This window comes from Pongo pygmaeus, chromosome 7 (assembly GCF_028885625.2).
Source record: "Pongo pygmaeus isolate AG05252 chromosome 7, NHGRI_mPonPyg2-v2.0_pri, whole genome shotgun sequence".
NCBI classification, from domain to species: Eukaryota; Metazoa; Chordata; class Mammalia; order Primates; family Hominidae; genus Pongo; species Pongo pygmaeus.
In genome coordinates this window covers 116124241-116143886 of record NC_072380.2, presented here as the reverse complement: position 1 = coordinate 116143886, position 19646 = coordinate 116124241, and the positions used below count along the sequence as shown (strand labels likewise).

General features: G+C 37.2%; 1 protein-coding gene and 1 pseudogene across 16 annotated transcripts in view; both read right to left on the bottom strand.

Annotated features, from left to right (window-relative positions):
- The window catches only part of RIMS2 (regulating synaptic membrane exocytosis 2), a 775539-nt gene that overhangs the window by 604421 nt on the left and 151472 nt on the right, over positions 1–19646 (bottom strand). For 9 of the 16 annotated variants that reach the window (XM_054499558.2, XM_054499559.2, XM_054499562.2 and 6 more), the window contains exons 2-3: positions 12101–12133; positions 11628–11714 (exon numbers count right to left, since the gene is read on the bottom strand). The exons of the other annotated variants lie outside the window; for them this stretch is intronic. In XM_054499558.2, coding sequence (XP_054355533.1) covers positions 11628–11714; positions 12101–12133 — 120 coding nt within the window. The remainder of the gene's footprint in view (positions 1–11627; positions 11715–12100; positions 12134–19646) is intronic. 16 annotated transcript variants of the gene reach the window in all.
- Positions 4035–5220, bottom strand: LOC129043066 (RISC-loading complex subunit TARBP2-like; annotated as a pseudogene).

Sequence of the window (19646 nt, the reverse complement as noted above, 5' to 3'; positions counted from 1 at the left end):
GTACTGCCTGTTCACTCTGATGATAGTTTCTTTTGCTGTGCAGAAGCTCTTTAGTATAATTAGATCCCATTTGTCTATTTTGGCTTTTGTTGCCATTGCTTTCAGTGTTTTAGTCATGAAGTCTTTGACCATGCCTATGTCCTGAATGGTATTGCCTAGGTTTTCTTCTAGGGTTTTTATGGTATTAGGTCTTACATTGAAGTCTTTAATCCATCTTGAATTAATTTTTTATACTGTGTAAGGAAAGGATCCAGTTTCAGCTTTCTACATATGGCTAGCCAGTTTTCCCAGAACCATTGATTAAATAGGGAGTCCTTTCCCCATTGTTTTTGTCAGCTTTGTCAAAGATCAGATGGTTGTAGATGTATGGTGTTATTTTTGAGGCCTCTCTTTGGTTCCATTGGTCTACATATCTGTTTTGGTACCAGTACCATGCTGTTTTGGTTACTGTAGCCTTGTAGTATACTTTGAAGTCAGGTAGTGTGATGCCTCCAGCTTTGTTCTCTTTGCTTAGGACTGTCAGCTATGCGGGCTCTTTTTTGGTTCCATATGAACTTTAAAGTAGTTTTTTTCCAATTCTGTGAAGAAAGTCAGTGGTAGCTTGATGGGGATACCATTGAATCTATAAATTACCTTGGGCCATTTTCACGATATTGATTCTTCCTATCCATGAGCATGGAATATTCTTCCATTTGTTTGTGTCCTCTTTTATTTCGTTGAGCAGTGGTTTGTAGTGCTCCTTGAAGACGTCACTCACATCCCTTGTAAGTTAGATTCCTAGGTATTTTATTCTATTTGTAGTAATTGAGAATGGGAGATCACTCACGATTTGGCTCTCTGTTTGTCTATTATTGGTGTATAGGAATGCTTGTGATTTTTGCACATTGATTTTGTATCCTGAGACTTTGCTAAAGTTGCTTATCAGCTTAAGGAGATTTGGGGCTGACACGATGGGGTTTTCTAAATATATAATCATGTCATCCGCAAACAGAGACAATTTGACTTCCTCTTTTCCTAACTGAATACCCTTTATTTCTATTGTAATACACATCTTTAATACAAATGGCTTTGTTTCTCTGTTTTATAATGCCACCGTAACTAAAACTGTATTGAAAAGGCAATTAAATTAAGAGAGTCTTTTCCTCCAGAAAAAAAATTATTATTTTTTTTTTTGAGACAGAATCTCACACTCTGTCACCCAGGCTAGGGTGCAGTGGTGCAATCTCAGCTCACTGCAATCTCTGCCTCCCAGATTCAAGCAATTCTCCTTCCTCAGCCTCCTGAGTAGCCAGATTACAGGTACACGCCACTATGCCCAGCTAATTTTTTGTATTTTTAGTAGACACAGGGTTTCACCATGTTGGCCAGGCTAGTCTCGAACTCCTGACCTCATGATTCACCCACCTCGGCCTCCCAAAATGCTAGGATTACAGGCATGAGCAACTGTGCCTGGCCTGCTCCAGAAAAATTTATGTAGTCGCTAGATACAGAATCTTCAGAGCTGACATTATTATTCTGTTCACAAAATAAAATAATCTTGATATTAGAGACTGAGTTTAAAAATATGTAAAAATTACACTTGTAGCTTGTTATTGCCACTGGAGAATGACTATATTTATATGACTATAGATAGATAGATAGATAGATAGATAGATAGATAGATAGATAGATAGATAGACCCTTCCTGACTCCAAAGGGAAAATGTGTTTCATTTCTTCTCTGAAATTTGCTTCTTGAAGAAAAGTATCAACTCAATTCTGAAATAAAAATATGGTGATAAATAGAAGAATAATTTGAGTTCATTATAAATATTCCACCTGTAACTGCTTTCTGCTTGACCAAAAAAAGTACTTCTTTGAAAAAGACATTGGAGAGTAAAAACACTTTTATCCACTGTTGCCTGGGTATAAGAACATGTGTTTTTCACACAAAACATAAAAATAAAAAACTCTGATAACATTATTTACATTTTTTACAATTTGTGTAAACTTAATTGCACTTAATCTCAATTGATGTCATTAACTGTAAACTTTCTACTACTATATGATGCACAGTGATATGATCTGATTTGCATTTTAGAAGAGATCACCACCATAAGAGGCACATAGCTTACACAAAAACATCTTCTGTCTATATGAAGCTTGTCTAACCTGGGACCCATGGGCCACATGAGGCCCAGGACAGCCTTGAACACAGCCCAAGAAAAATTTGTAAACTTTCTTAAAGTATTATAAGATTTTTGGAAACTTTTTTTAGCTCATCAGCCATCATTAGTGTTACTGTATTTTATGTGTGGCCGAAGACAATTAATTCTTCTTCCAATGTAGCCCAGGGAAGAAAAAAGATTGGACACCCCAGGTCTATATCATTCTCAATATCATTCTCTGTATCTTTCTCAATCTTCAGAAAAAGTAGAAATAACAAGTGAAATTTCAAAATTTGTATTTTAGAACAAATCGTAACATATCACTCCTTTTCTCCCTTTCTAGGCCAGATGCAAAGGCACCAAAACATCAAATGGTAAGGCATGCTCAAAAAGCAGCATCTAGGCTAGACGCAGTGGCTCACGCCTGTAATCCTAGCACTTTGGGAGGCTGAGCGGACAGATTGCCTGAGCTCAGAAGTTCGAAACCAGCCTGGGAAACACGGTGAAACTCCATCTCTACTAAAAATACAAAAAAATCAGCCTGGGGTGGCAGCGTGTGCCTGTAATCCCAGCTACTCGGGAGGCTGAGGCAGGATAATTGATTGAGGCAGAAGTTGCAGTGAGCAAAGATCGCACCACTGCACTCCAGCCTGGGTGACAGAGCAATACTCTGTCTCAAAAAAAACAAAAACAAAAAAAAAACCGCATTTATAGTATTAACAAATAACTAAATGGGAAATTAGGGAAATTAGAGAGCAACTAGCTTTAATATTTTAAAGTATTTTGAAGTAGCTGAAGTACTTTACTTTCACAAATAACTCCAAAATTCTCCTCCAAAGTCATAGGAAAAAAAATATGACATCAGAATGTATACAGCAGCACTACTCATAATAGGCAAAAATTAGAAACAAACCCAAATGCATATCAATAGTAAAACTGATCATTAAAATGTGGTATATTCAGATACTGAAGTACACACAGCACTGAGAATGAATGAAATACAACTGCATGCAATTATATAGCTGAATCTCATGAACATTATATTGAGCAAAACAATACAGAACCAATAGAATACACTGTATGATTCTTTCTGTAAACTCTAAATAAAAATAGGCCAAAATAATGGTGCTGGACAGAAAATGGTGGTGCTAGGCAAAAGGATAAAAGTTACCCTTGGAGATGGGAAATAGTTCTCCCTGAAAGGGAGCATGAGGAAATCCTGCAGGGCTGTTAATGTTCTGCTTCTTGATCTCAGTGCTACTTTCTATACTTTCAATCTGTGCACTTTTCATTTTTTATATTACTTATAAGTTTTACTTAAGTTTTATATTACTTAGCAATAAGTACTTTGCTGCTTTTATCAATTTTTCTAAATATCCTTTTCTGAGCAACCTATCATTTGTCATTTTAAAAGTTTATTTACTTATCCCTGCCTTGAGCCACACAGCATTTAATATGATTCTAAGGTATGAGAAAGATTCTGGCAATTTTATATTATTCAGATTAAAGATTATCTGTGTTGGACCTGGAAACACATCTATGTCCAGGAACTGCCTTTACCATTTCACAACTCCGTATCAGCTTTGTTTTTTTGTTTTTGTTTTTGTTTTTATCCACGAAGCAGCATATTTATTCTGGGCCCTAGTAGACAGCCCCCTGATTTCATTCCCACTCATCATCACCAACAAAATGATGACAGATTCCGGGCTGGCTGAGGCCCTGAGGTCCTTGGCTCCTTGCCCTGTGCCTTCTCAGCCTCGAGGCAGACAGTCTGTGTCAGACGTAGAGATGGCACCTACAGAAGGTACCAGAGCTGAGCAGATACGTGAGCCCAGAGGCAAGAATAGCAGGAAGCAAAGGGTGCACATCCATGAGTCCAGCTAGCGCTTCACTTGCTGCCCGCCATGATCTTGTGGTACTGCAGGGCACGGCAAGCAGCCTCACCACGGGCTGCCTCCCTGGTGGTTGCAGAGCCATGATACACAGTGGCCGGCTGGAGGGACAGTTCCACCAGACACTGGCAGAGTCTACTCAGGCTCAGCTCCTCAACATCCAGGTAACTGACGTGGAAGGCCTGCTCCTCAGAGAGCTCACTGAGGACACGGCAGCAGGCAGGGCCCAGGGCACCTAGGAAGCCCAGGGAGCAATTGCAGAAGGACAGGATCTTCTCTCCAATGAATTTGGTAGAAAATCTCAGGTGCAGCCTGGGCCCCAGTTCTGAAGACCATCCAGGCGGGAGCCCACATCAATGGAGAAGTAGTCATCATCAGGCTCTGCCTCATTGCCATCCCAGGCATCCAGAGACACCATGTGCCCTCGAAGCAGCATTTTGGTCACCGCATTACAACTTGTTGATTTTTTGGAAGTGCCACTGCCAATCTCAATGAAACGCTCCACTCGTCAGATCAATTCTTCGTGGTGATCTGGCCTGGACTCTTAGGTCACTGTGTAGTCTGGCAACCACCAGCCTTTCTGCACCACCAGTTTCTGAAGAGCACCAACAGGGATGCACTCAGACTGCTGAAGAGAGGAGCGGGGGCTGCTTTTCCACGGGGGTGCTCCTGGTTAGGAAAACAGATGAAACTGGGGTAGCAGCTGCTGCAGCAGTAAAAACCAGAAAGTCCTCAGGCAGTGAAGAGTCTAGGGGAGAAAAAGAACTGCTGTCCTCCAGGGCCGGCTCCAACATGCTCTCCACTTTGAAGTGTTTGAGGGCCACCTCAGCTGCCTTGTGCTTGACTACCTTCTTCCTGGGGCCCTGAGCAGTGCAGCTGGTGTTGCCAATAGTGACCCAGAAGGTGAAATTAGGCTGGTGGGCCCTTGGCTTTGAGAAGGTAGTACACAGGTGTTCTTCCCTATTCTGGTCCCATACTTCTGCAGAAGGCTGATTGGGGTTTCCAGGGTTGGTGGCCAGCATTTTCTCTACACTAGGCAGCCTGCAGCCCGTGGTAGTGCCAGAGTCTTGCTCCTCTTCACTCATTCCCTCCTCTGTTCCCACAGGCACCACTGTGACTGCCTCCACATCAACTTCTTTGACCAGTCAAGCACCATAAGAAGCACATAGCTTACAAAAACAATCTTTTGTCTATATCATTCTTTATCTTCAGGAAAAGTAGAACAAGTGAAATTTTAAAATTAAAATTAAATATCCTCAAGGACTCTTCAATTTCTATCAGCATTAGCCTTCAAAACAAAAAGATAAACATTTTTGGGGACCCATCTGCTCTCTCCTTGTGAATGAATAATGGACTGCCCCATATATTTTTAAATTTCACCTTTGATCCTATATTCTGCTATTGCAAGCTAACATGAGTAGACACAGCAAAGAAATCATGAGATACACTCAGTCTTGTCATCAACAGGTAAAAGCAGTCTTTCCAAAACATCCTTCTAAGCAACTCTCTATGACCTGAGATCTGCAGATTTAGTACTCTGGAGGAGACAAGGGAGAGAAACTGTCCTGGACACTTAATGAAAAGAGTGTAGTAAGTCATGCTAATAATTAGCACTTCAGTTAAAAGCTCCAAAACGTTGACCCTTGAATTCATGTTTCACAACTAAAAAGATACACACCATTTTCCCTGGGCTTGAAAATCTTCTCCACTAGGAGTCCTTAAACAGGAGTCTTAAGAAGCTTCCAGAAGCAGATGATCTTTGGAAAAAAACAGCTAATGACTCCTGGATCAAGCAAATGACAAACCAAAGTATACAGCTTCCACCCAAGAACAGAAGATTGCAATTTTTCTGGTATCTCTGCTCCTCCTTTCTAAAATAATTTTGTTTACTTGTAATCTTATTTATTATTGTGCTTTGGCATCCCTAGTGATCAACTAAAGGCTTCTCAGAATATGTGTATACATTCACATATTGTCAGTGTTATCATGTTCTTTATCTCCATTAGTCTTTCATTACCACCGAAGAGAAGGAAAAAATCTCCCTGTTATCTCACTGACAAAACTTAATATTAGGTTGGTGCAAGGTAATTGCAGTTTTGGCATTGAAAGTAATTTACTTTTGCACCAACCTAGTAGCTGTTACTTAAAACACTACAAATAGCAAATTTCCTTCCAGAGGACACTTGTATATTTGAATTTTCTTCACATTATAACCTAACCTTCAGTCTTGTAAAAATTAGACCTTGATCCTAGTCATTATAGCAGTTACAGTAGAAGCAACTACGGTATTGGAGTTGTGAACAAATGTGAACCTGAAAGAGTTAATCCTTCAAGATGGAACTCAGGGCCTAGATTTTAAATACAGCCAAGCTGCCATTTGCTAACTAGAGGTCATCACATACTCTGAGTTTCCAGAAAACCCACACCTCTATTGAACTTTGTGCTCACCTAAACCAAACAATCAGGGCTCAGCTATACCAACCAATCAGAACCCAGCTGTATCAACCAGTCAGAACTGAGCTGTGTTAACCAATGAGAACGAAGCAAGTTTGAATCCTTCATTTTCATAAAGAAACTAGATTAAGAACAGGGGCAGGAACGTTTGCTATAAAATCAGATCCTCCCTTTGCTTTCTGGAATGCACCTTCCTCTATCATTGAAATCTATGTCTACCCTATTTGCAAACCAAGTCTTTTTCCTCAAAATTCCTTTCCAGAAAAATTTTGTTGACAGAGCAATCCTTGCTACAGTAACTATTCTTTTGGCAAATCTTTACCTTTTGGCATCCTAAAATTTCTATCTCATTGCAGTAAATAAGAATCAAATGTAAACTAACTGTAGGTGTTAGTAGAACTCATTATATAGAGGATAGTGCCTTGTGAGAAGTTTTAGGCAATAATCTGTGAGCAAAAGTGACCTATGACACTTCTGTCTTACATAATTAAGAATAAGTGTGAGTTCTCCACTATCTCTCTTCCACTGGTGTAGCAACCCTGGAAGCTCTGTGTTCCAGATGGCTTACAAAAGAGCAGCAGCCTAAATCTCTGAATTGCCACTTGGAAGAGAAACCTACTCCTGTGAATAGGTTTCGGTCTTTAGTGAACCTGTGCTCTTGGGCTGTGACTCTGAAAGTGATTCTCAGCTTCTTGTCCCCCTTAGGTGAGGCGCAAAATCTAAAGACTGGAGTTATTTTCCTTTTCTCATATTGATTCAGCTCTGGTAAAGTTGTTTCTCTTGAGGGAAGGTGGGGAACAGAAAGTTCTGGGAGTATGTCAAAATGGTTACTCCTCCCCTGGGCTATTTCAGAATGGTTACTTTCCCCTCCCCTAGCTGGAGGCATGAGGGGACTTTTCTCTGATCTTCACTTTCAGAGCTTGATGGTACTCCCAGAAGTAAAACCTTAAAATTGTGGGGGCTTCCCTAAGGCTAGGACCCCAGGAAGTTTTAACTTTTAAGTTAGTCCACATTCAGCTTCCAGCAGTTCATCAATTATAGTTTAAGTTTTCCTAACAGAATCTGTGGTTTCTTCACCCAGTAAACTTATTCTTTGTATTTGCCTCTCTCTCCACTACTCATGGCTTGATTTGCCCTGTGACCTCAATTTTCTGATGGATTTAAGAAAAGTTGTTGGTTTTCAGTTCAGCATTTTTCTTGTTGTGAGAATAGCAGTGACAACTTTCATGCTCCTTCACATATCAAAAATCAAACCAGAAGTCCCCACAGAACTGTTTTTAATTACTTATCAGCTTGCCTCTTTTTCCCACTTAACCATGAACTATTTGGGAGTAGGAACCACAGTCTTTTTATCTCAGGACCCAGGATAGGTATAAGGATTTTTCAGAGCTTAACCAAACTTTGTGTCTGCTCTTTATCACACACTCTCTCTCTAGGTTATTTTATGCATTTTTCTAGCTTTATGTGCCATACTAACCACTCTCAAAAATATATCTCTGGCCAGTCCATCTCTCTCCTTTAATGCTGGATAATTGTAAGCATCTTACATTTTAAAAGTTCAAAATGTAAGTTTTAGTTTATACCTCCAACCTGTTTATCTTCTCCTCTTCTTGATCATATTTAATAACATCATGACCCAATTCGTTCTTTCAACTAGAAACCCGGGAGTCATCTTTGGTTCTTTTCCCTTCTTCAACAACTTCTAAATCTTCTCCTCCAATAAATCATATCATTTCAATCTTCAAATATATTCTCAATTTACTTCTCTCCATCTTCACTGTATTCACTGTAATCAATGTGGTCCAGGTTATCACTATCACTAGCAAAGTCCTCAAAAAAGGCCTCTTCCATTGCTCTCTCCATTTCTATTCTCACTCATGCTACTTATAGAGCAGTCAGAATGATCTTTATACATAAGGTAAATCATGTTACTCCCATGTTTAAATCTCTTCAATATCTTCCCTGTCTACTGAGACTCAGATTCAAACTCCTTATCATTCTCTGTAAAACCACTTCCCTATCTGAGTCCTACCTCTGGAACCTCATCTCCTGCCACACTCCCTCTCATCTACTATGCTACACCCGTGTTGGTCTTCTTTGTGTCCCTTGCTACTTAAAGACGTTCACATATCATGTTCCCTATGCTTAAAACACTCTTCCCTTTAATATTTTGTTTCTATTAAAAGACCTCACAACCAAAGAGGATTACTATATTAGGTGGTTATCTAATTCCAATAATTCAAATTTTAGATTCTCCTAGTATTTCAAAAGTACATTTATTAATCATAGCAAAACATAAATAAAACTAAAATATAAAATTCAAAGTAAAGTAATCCAATTGATTAGTTTAATGTATTTGCATTAGAAACTTTCTTAATTATCTTTACCATTTTGCTATGTATTGCAGATACAAAGTTAAAATGACAGTCGCATTATAAGGCATTTATCATTTTTCCTAGTATCTCCATCTTTAATTATCCAGAGGCTTGTTTTATACCTTACATAAAACCTGTTATGTTATATTCTCTTTGCAGAAAACTTTCCCTCATTTTAATGCTGATGCAAAAAATAGCAAAAGAAAAGAGAAAGTAATATTAAAATTATTTAATTTATATATTAAGCAGTTTCTACAAAGGGTGAATTAACTGGCAACTAAAACAAATGGCTCATTCAATTTTCTATGCCTCAAATCTCATGAAAAGTCAAAGTTGAATACAATAGTCTACTTATATCTATAATTTCACATCAATTGCCAAAATCAAAATTAGTAAATCTTCCTGTTATGCTAAAGAATATGAAATGAACAAATCTCAAAAATACAGACCTCAAGAAGCCTACCTCATCGCTACATTTTTCAACAACCGCAAAATGGAATTTATATAAATGGATTAAAATGAACTAGTGTTTAGGAAACATAATAGATTTTTAATACTAGCTATCTGGTAGACTATTTCGTTATTCTACTATGAAAGTATTTGCACAAAATATGAAAAACTTACTTTTTAACATTTAAAACTTAAAATGAATACCTGGAATTCAGCTCCCAAAAATAATTTTATGGATGAATAACAGAAAGTAAGCAGATAGGAAGTTATCCCACTCACATAGTATTCATATTGGGAAAGAAATAAGATAACCCAGAAAGAAGAAGCCTTATAAATCCGAATAGAGAGTAAGTGAATTAAAGGGCATTCAGAAGTAACCCTGGTCTGTGGTTCAGAAAGATAAAAGGAAGCCTTCTAGAAAATTACATACCAAAAATCTTCAATGTAACAAGAATGTAAGATGAAGAATGTAGCTATTAAGAGAATCTATTGATTCTGAATTTTTAAAACTACATAAATCACAGTGCAAGAATGAATCAGTTGTCAAAGAAATCTTAACTGAAATAATACCAATTAATCAAGAATTAATTTTTAAATCATCTAAAAGTGCTAATTTTTTCTACCATCTTCCTATACAAAAATCAAAGCAGATTGGATTATATTTATTATTAAAGTGATTTCTTTTGTGTTTATGCCAATCAAATGTCACTTTGTTACAGTAATCTAAATATCATTTTTTAAAAGTTACTCACAAAATATCTGTCATTTTATTTAATGGCCATGGTAATTAATACATAATATGGCACAGTCTTGATTATTTTCAAAACCTCACACACAAGATACATTAACTGAAGTCATTTAAAACCAAGACAAAATTATATCTAATTATATTTTGTTATTGGTTTCTCCATTTTATTTTATTTTAAGCTTCAGTGCCATAGTGAAAAAGCAAAACAATGACATTGTATGGCATTTTAATATAATGCTTGCTAGTTAGAAAAGAAATTATTAAATTTAATTTTACTCCTTATGTCATAAAATTCCTGTATCATAAAAGGATAAAATATGAAAAATCAATTGTGAAGAAATATTTATTGAGTTCCTACTATGTATTAGGCATTCTGCTAAATGCCAAGAATAAAACAGTAGGCAAGACAAATACTGGCCCGACTTCAACGACCTTAAGTACAGGAGAAGTTCCAATTTGAGAACTACATATTAACTATTAGGAAGAGTACACATCATACTTTTACTTCAGTTGAAACGAAAACCCTGACAAAATATAACATAAAATGTATGCAAAGTAGCATAAAATGCATGAGGAGATTATCCTTATCAATAGCAACAAGACATAAAAGATGTTTATCTTTTACTCTGCATTAAAGGCAAAATATGAATGTTTTTCTGAGTGTTTCATCATACTCGTCATTCTCATTCTCTCCTGGAGTCCATGTCACTTGTCAACTTGTCCATTCCTACAACCAAACCAGCTTCCCCAAAGTCATAGTTCAAAAGGAAGCACAGAGGCTAAGTGGTTGGAGCACATCTGAATATTATGGCAACTGTCAGGAGAATACTGGAATTTAAATATATGCAGTCTCTCTCATATCCTCAGCTACCTCAACTTCACAACATAAATAATATTGCTTGCACAAAATTAAAATGCTACAGAAGTGAACAACTTTTTAAACTGTTTTTTAATCTAATAACAAAAAAATGATATCAATACTTCTTTAATGTTTCAGGTCAGTGTGAAAATATATTGCCGCATTTCCCAAATTATGTTTCATAACCTAATGAAATGTTTAGTAAAAACAGGATTCAGTGGTCAAATAAATGTATTAAGCAGTGTATGTTCTAATACCCTTGGAGCATATTTGGGTTCTCAGAATAATTATAATAAAGAAACTTGCTTAACCTTTTTTAAAACAACCTTTCCAAAACTATTTGACCAAAGATTGAATTTGGGGGTTAATATCTTTTAATGTCCTCTAGAATAATTTTTGAAAGAAACACACTCTGGTTATATATTGCATTGTTGGAAAAGGATGTTTTACTGAATAAGTATGGCTTACATTATTTATACTAAAATATAGCGGGGTGGGGGGAATTACCTCTTCTTTTTTACTACCCTATTAATTATCCTTGCCTTCTTTTTAGATTTCCATTAAGGGCAACAGTATCAAACCCTAACCAAACAATTTTCCTTTCTGAGGGCATACTACTCCAAGGACAGTATTTTAACACATACTTTTCAGTATGTTATATTATCAGAGATAATATTTAGTCTATATAGATCATCTTACTTACGTCTGGGGCTCCTTTTCATTTTGTTGTTTTTGCTGGGGCTGAAGAACGTTATTTACCAGTTCAGTGATTCCACTAAAGGGAAACCACCTGTTTAAATAAGCAAATAATGTGACTGAATAACCAAATGAATAACAATGTAGGTTAACGTTTTCTTATCCATAATAAAAATACACAGGCACAAAAGCTACAGCCAATGGTAATGTGAGCTCCGATTATCATTCAGGCAGTCAAAATGTAGGGAAATTAAATTTGAACACTTAACTAGTCCACAAGCAGGCAGCAAAAAACTACATCCAGTCACTATGTGGGTGATGTAAGAAGCTGCAAGCAGCTCTCTTCCAAGCCAGAGAGTCAGAAAGCAGAAGACACACTAGCTGCAGCCTATCCAGTATTAGTGTAAGCTAATACCAGAAAGCAGTATGTGGCAAAAGTACAGAAGTCAAGCCTACTACACTCTTAATACATTTACTTACTGTGTCAGTTGTGGTTTGTGTTCTTCTTTGACCCTAAAAAGATAAGTTTGCACAACTGAGTGCATTGTACTATGATGAGATTTCTATTTACAAATTTGTGTTCATATAAAATGGACACCAAAAATAAGAATTTTATATAGAAAGACTTAGTGCTTTGCCATATATTGAAATTATACATTTCAATCAATTTTACACAAAAAAAGAGAAAATGAATCATTTATCCTTAACAGAAAACTAATATTAAAATTCTACCTCTGTTTTAAAGCAATGATTTGGTCCTGAAGTTTTCTGAATATTTTTATTGATATTGAAGATTTTTAAATAATTATTTTAACATACTATATTAAACACAATTACATTTAGTTAAGCGCAAATAGATTTCCTTTTTTAAATTTTTCCTTAATATTGAAGTAAAGGCATAAGTATTTTAAATTAAACATAGAGTTTTATGAATATATTTTTAAAAGCCTTACAAATGAATTTCTTTATGCCTAAAGGAGCAGAGAAAGGAATGGGAGGTGGGGGAGGGCAGGTATCCAAACTCTCTTAAAATAGCTATTAAAATAACTAGGTATATTAAATTAGAAATATTCATAAGTTAATTATGCAAACAACTATTCCAGACTGAAAATGAATTTAAATAAATAGTATAGAAATAACTATAATAATCAAGTCAGTGCTTTACTTCTAGTTCTGCTGAGTTCAATAAAGTCTTGTCTAAAATAGCATATAGAAAAAACTGCTTTCTAATTCTCTGAGATGAGAAGATATTTTTATATTACAAAAATCTAAAAATTCAAAATCAGAAACTGATTTAGAAGTAGACAGTTGTGGAAAGCTAAGACAGCCAATTGAAAGCAGCTGCAGTCCACAGCACTCAAGGAGAGGAAGGAAAGGAGCAAGTCAGTTCAGCACCTTCAACTGAAATATCTGAGTTCTCACATTGAAACTGACTAAGCAAACAACTTGACCCTCAGAGAACAAAGAGAAACAGGGTAGGGCGATAGCCCACCTGGGAGCAGCACGAAGCAAAGGGAAGCTGTCAGTGATTGTGTGACCTGCCCAGGAAACCACACTTCTCCCACAGATCCTTGCAACCCCTGAATCAGGAGATCTCCTCGTGAACCCACATCACCAGGGCCTTGGGTCCAATACACTGAGCTATGTGAAGTTTCGGCAGAGAGGCTGCTTAGACACACACAGAGACCCAGGAGTTTTGCATATCTGACCCCAAAATCTGCGTCAAGGCAGGAGATCCATCTGTGAATGCCCCTAGGAAGGGGGACTGAGGCCAGGGAGCAAAGTGGCATCATTCTGTGGGCCCCACTTACATGGTACCTCACAAGTTGGGACCCACTGGCTTGGAATTCCAGCCAGCTGGTAGCAGCAGGCTGAAGTCTGCCTGAGTCAGGACTGAGTTCCCAGGGGGATGGGTGACCACCATCTCTGCGGTTCAGTAGACTCAGTCATTTCAGTCTGCCAACTTTGAAGAATACAGGCAGTTTGGATGAGGAGGGGTCTCCCACAGAGCAGCATAGCTGCCTTGACGGATCATGGCCAGACTGCTTCTTTAAGCAGAACCCAATTCATTCCTCCTCACTTGGCAAGACCTCCCTGTGAGGGCTTCACCCCTCCAGCAAGGATTCTCCAGACAGAGCTTTGATCTTTCTCAGGGATGAAGCTCCCAGGGGTTCTCTATCTCTGCAGTTCAGTAGACTCAGCCATTCCAGCCTGCCAGCTTTGGAGAATACAAACAGTCCAGACAAAGAAGAGACCCCTGAATGCAGCACACCTGCTCTACCAAAGGGCTGCCTGATTCCTTCTTTAGGCAGATCCCTAATCCTCCTCCTCCTTACTGGGTGAGACCTCCCAGCAGGAGTCTCCAGTCACCTCCTACAGGCATATTTGGGCCAGCAACAGGTCAGTGCCCCACTGAAACAAAGCTTCCAGAAAAAGGGGAAGCCTGCCATCTTTGCTGGTTCACAGCTTTCACTGGTGATAACTCTGGGTAGGAGAAAAACAAAGGCAACTAGGGTCTGAAGGGGACCCTTGCAAACCACAGCAGCCCCGCAAAACAGTGCCATCACTATTAAAAGAAAAACAAACAGAAAACAACAACGTCAATAAAAAAGACCCCATAAAAACCTGAATCAAAGGTCACCAACCCCAAAGACCAAAGGTAGGTAAGCCCATAAAGGTAAGAAAGAATCAACACAAAAACACTAAAAACTCAAAAAGCCAGAATGGCTCTTCTCCTCCAAATGACCACAACACCTCTCCAGCAAGGGCACAAACTGGGCTGAGGCTGAGAAGGCTGAAGTGACAAAAGTAGGCTTCAGAAGGTGGGTAATAACAAACTTTGCTGAGATAAAGGAGCATGTTGTAACCCAATGCAAAGAAGCTAAGACTCATGATAAAACAATACAGGAGCTGAGAGCCAGAATAGTCAGTTTAGAGAGGAATATAACCAACCTGATGGAGCTGAAAAACACGAGAGCTATAGACCAAGCAGAGAAAAGAATCTCAGAGCTTGAAGACTGTCTTTCTCACATAAGACAGGCATACAAGAACAGAAAAAAAAAAAAAGAATGAAAAGGCACAAACAAAACCTCCAAAAAATATGAAATTATTTAAAAAGACAGAACCTAAGACTGATGAGGGTACCTGAAAGAGATGGGGAGAATGGAACCAAGTTGCAAAACATACTTAAGTATATCATCCAGGAGAACTTCCCCAACAGAGAAAGACAGGCCAACATTCAAATCCAGGAAATACAGAGAACCCCAGTAAGATACTCCATTAGAAGATCAACCCCAAGACACATAATAATCAGATTCTGAAATACACAAATGAAAGAAAAAAATGTTAAAGGCAGCCAGATAGAAAGGCCAGGTCACCTACAAAATGCAGCCCATCAGACTAACAGGGGACCTCTCAGTAAAAACCCTAAAAGCCAGAAGAGATTAGGGGCCAATATTCAATGTTCTTAAAGAAAAGTAATTCCAACCCAGAAATGCATATTTGCCCAAACTAAACATCATAAGTAAAGGAGAAAAAGGATCCTTTTCAGACAATCAAATGCTTAGGGAATTTCCACCACCATGCCTGCCTTGCAAGAGCTCCTGAACGAAGCACTAAATATGGAAAGGAAAAACAATTACTATCCACTACAAAAACACACTGAAGTACACAGATCAGTGACATTATAAAGCAACCACATAAACAAGTATGCAAAATAACCAGCTAGCATCATGATGACAGAATCAAATTCACAAATAACAATACTAACCTTAAATGTAAATGGGCTAAATGCCCCAATTAAAAGACACAAAATTGCAAGCTGGATAAAAAGCCAAGACCCATTGGTATGCTGTCTTCAAGAGAACCATCTCACATGCAAAGACACACATAGGCTCAAAATAAAAGGAATGGAGGAAAATTTACCAAACAAATTTAAAACAGAAAACACAGGGGTTGCAATTCCAGTTTCTGACAAAACAGACTTTAAACCAACAAAGATTAAAAAGAGACAAAGAAGGTTATTATGGAATGATAAAGGGTTCAATTCAACAAGAAGAGCTAATTCTCCTAAATATATATGCACCTAATACAGGAGCACTCAGATTCATAAAGCAAGTTCTTAGAGACAAAACGACTTAAAATTCCCAAACAATAATAGTGGGAGACTTTAACACCCCACTGTCAATATGAGACAGATCATCAAGACAGAAAATTACCAAGGATATTCAGGACCTGAACTCAGCTCTGAATCAAGTGGACCTGATAGATACCTACATAACTCCACCAAGGAAAGAATAGAATATACATTCTTCTCATCACCACATGGCACTTAATTTTATCTAACTAAAATTTTATTAACTAAGATTTATCACATAATCTGAAGTAAAACACTCCTCAACAAATATAAAAGAACTGAAATAATAACAAACATTCTCTCAGACTACAGCACAATCAAATTAGAACTCAAGATTAAGAAAATCACTGAAGAACACACACCTACATTGAAATTGAACAACCTGCTCCTGAATGACTCCTGTGTAAATAATGAAATTAAGGGAAAAATAAGAAAGTTCTTTGAAACTAATGAGAACAAAGAGACAATGTACCCAAAACTCTGGGACGCAGCTAAAGCAGTGTTAGGAGGGAAATTTATAGCATTAAATGCCCACATCAAAAAGCTAGAAAGATCTCAACAACCTAACATCACACCTAAAAGAACTGGCAAACCAAGAGCAAGCCCCACAGCTAACAGAAGACAAGAAGTAACCAAGATCAGAACTGAACTGAAGGTGATACAAAAATTTAAAAAAAACCCTTCAAAACAAAATCAATGAAACCAGCAGCTGGTTTTAAAAAAAAATTAATATAATATACCACTAGATAAGACTAATAAAAAAGAAAAGAAAGAAGAATCAAATAAACACAATCAGAAATAAGAAGGATATCACCACTGACCCCACAGAAATATAAACGACCATCAGAGAATACTATAAACACCTCTATGCACATAAACTAGAAAATATATAAGAAACAAATAATGTCTGGACACATACACCTACCCAAGGCTGAACCAGGAAGAAACTGAGTCTGTTAATAGGCCAATAATAAGTTCTGAAATTGAGGCAGTAATAAATAGCCTACCAACCCAAAAAAGCCCAGGACGAGATGGATTCACAACTGAATTCTACCAGAGGTACAAATAAGAGCTGGTACTATTCTACTGAAACTATTCCAAAAAATTGAAAAGGAGGGTCTCCTCTCTAACTCATTCTATGAGGCCAACATCATACTGATACCAAAACCTGGCACAGATACAACAACATGAAAAACCTCAGGCCAATGTCCTTGATGAACATCGATGCAAAAACATCACATTGATACCAAAACCTGGCACAGATACAACAACAACAAAAAACTTCAGGCAATGTCCTTGATGAACATCGATGCAAAAATTGTCAAACATAAATGCAAAATACTGGCAAACCGAATCCAGCAGCACATCAAAAAGCATATCCACCATGATAAAGTAGACTTCATTCCCACAATAAAAGGTTGGTTCAATGTACAAAAATAAATAAATGTAACTCTTCACATAAACAGGACTGAAGGCAAAAAATGCATAATTTGTCTCATTAGATGCAGAAAAGGCCTTCAATAAAATTCAAAATCCTTTCATGTTAAAAATTCTCAACTAGGTATGGAAAAAACATACCTCAAAATAATAAGAGCCATACATGAAAAAGCCACAGCCAATATCATACTGAATGGGCAAAAGCTGGAAACATTTTTCTTGAAAATGAGCACAAGACAAGGATGCTCTCTCCTACCACTCCTATTCAACATAGTATTGGAAGTTCTGGCCAGGGCAATCAGGCAAGAGAAAAAAACAAATGCTATTCAAATAGGAAGAGAGGAAGTCAAATTATCTCTGTTTACAGATGACATGATCCTATATCTAGAAAACCCCATTGTCTCAGCCCAAGATCATGTCCTTTGCAGGGACATGGATAAAGCTGAAAGGCATTATCCTCAGCAAACTAACACAGGAAGAGAAAACTAAATACCACATGTTCTCACTTATAAGTGGGAGCTGAAGATGAGAACACATGGACACATGGGGGAAACAACAAACACTGGGGCCTGTCGGAGCTGGGTGTGGAGAGAGGTAGAACATCAGGAGGAACAGCTAACGGATGCTGGGCTTAATACAAAGGTTGTGGGATGATGTGTGCAGCAAAACACCATGGCACACATTTGCCTATGTAACAAACCTGAACATCTGGCACATGTACCCCTGAACTTAAAATAAAAGTTGAAGGGAAAAAAAGGAGGCAGTTAATTCATGATGCATATGATACGAAAAATTAGGTACACCTAACTAAAGAAAAACTTCTACCTCATGTGGCACACATTTAGTGAGTCATTCTTGGAATTAATTGTCAGGCCTCTGAGCCCAAGTTAAGCCATCATGTCCCCTGTGACCTGCTCATACACATCCAGATGGCCAGTTCCTGCCTTAACTGATGACATTCCACCACAAAAGAAGTGAAAATGGCCCGTTCCTGCCTTAACTGATGACATTATCTTGTGAAATTCCTTCTTCTGGCTCATCTTGGCTCAAAAGCTCCCCTGCTGAGCACCTTGTGACCCCCACACCTGCCCACCAGAGAACAACCCCCTTTGACTGTAATTTTCCTTTACCTACCCAAATCTTATAAAACAGCCCCACCCATATCTCCCTTCACTGACTCTCTTTTCAGACTCAGCCTGCCTGCACCCAGGTGAAATAAACAGCTTTATTGCTCATAGAAAGCCTGTTTGGTGGTCTCTTCACATGGACGTGCATGAAATTAATATTATTCATTTTTTTAATATTCCTTTATTAAAATTAAATTATTCCTTCTACAGACCTATTAGTGTGTACTGCTTTCACAATATTGGGGAAATTAAGGGAGACTGGCCCAATATAGATCACTGAGTATCAAAATGAAATGACTGGATATTTATAAGGCAGAGAAAAATCATGCACAAGCATAATAAAGGCCTCTGAAATTTGGCTTCTCACAATTTCCTAGAACTTATCCTAAGAGGTAAACTTATGACTACCTGATCAGTTTATTAGTTTTTACCCTCTCAGAGGGAAACTAAGAATTAGTCATGAAAACTGGTCAGCAAAATCCTAGACTTTCATTAGAAGGCTATACCTAACGCTGTAAATTAAATTCTCTTTAGATCAAGTTGATTCACTTTTACACTGTGTTCATTTTTTTAATGATATAGTAATAAATGAAAGGCATACTCTTAGACATATTTGTGTCACAATAACAAATATAATTGGTATCTATTTCTATATTAACAATAAAATTATATCCTGTATTCTCTTTATAAAATTCAGTGTAATATCTTATTTGCAAGAATGAAAGTCACATCATTTAGTATTTAAATACAGTCACAAAATGGATTTAATATTTAAAAGATTATTTTAACACCAAATGTCATATAAACATTCAAACACAAGCAAACTATAGTGACACTGAATTCTATTTAGAAAACTTGCATTTCTTTGAGAAAAAGATAAAAATCTCTTTTTAGAACAAAACATTCACAAATACATAAAAAGATAATGGCAAAGAAAGATTACCATATGAGCTCATTAAAATGAAGAACAATTAAAATGACCCTTCACCAAATAATAGTATGCTAAAAACAAGAAATACTGAAATAAATATGTAAATGAGCTCATTTACTTGTTAAAGAACTCTTGGGTGAGAATCTGCAAGAAATCATGTTGCTCTTAATCAGTGACAAGTTTTTATCATAAACATGTTGATATTAATCTAAAAATCAGTTTTCAGTTTCAAAATCTTTACTAGAAAACATAGGCATAAAAATCTAAATTATTAAAACTGGGTTTTGTAAAAACATCTGTATATGAAATGTATAACATTTGCATCATCCTCCCAAACAAAATATGTATAAATATTTAAAATGTTTATATTTTATATTTATGTTTTAAATAAATATT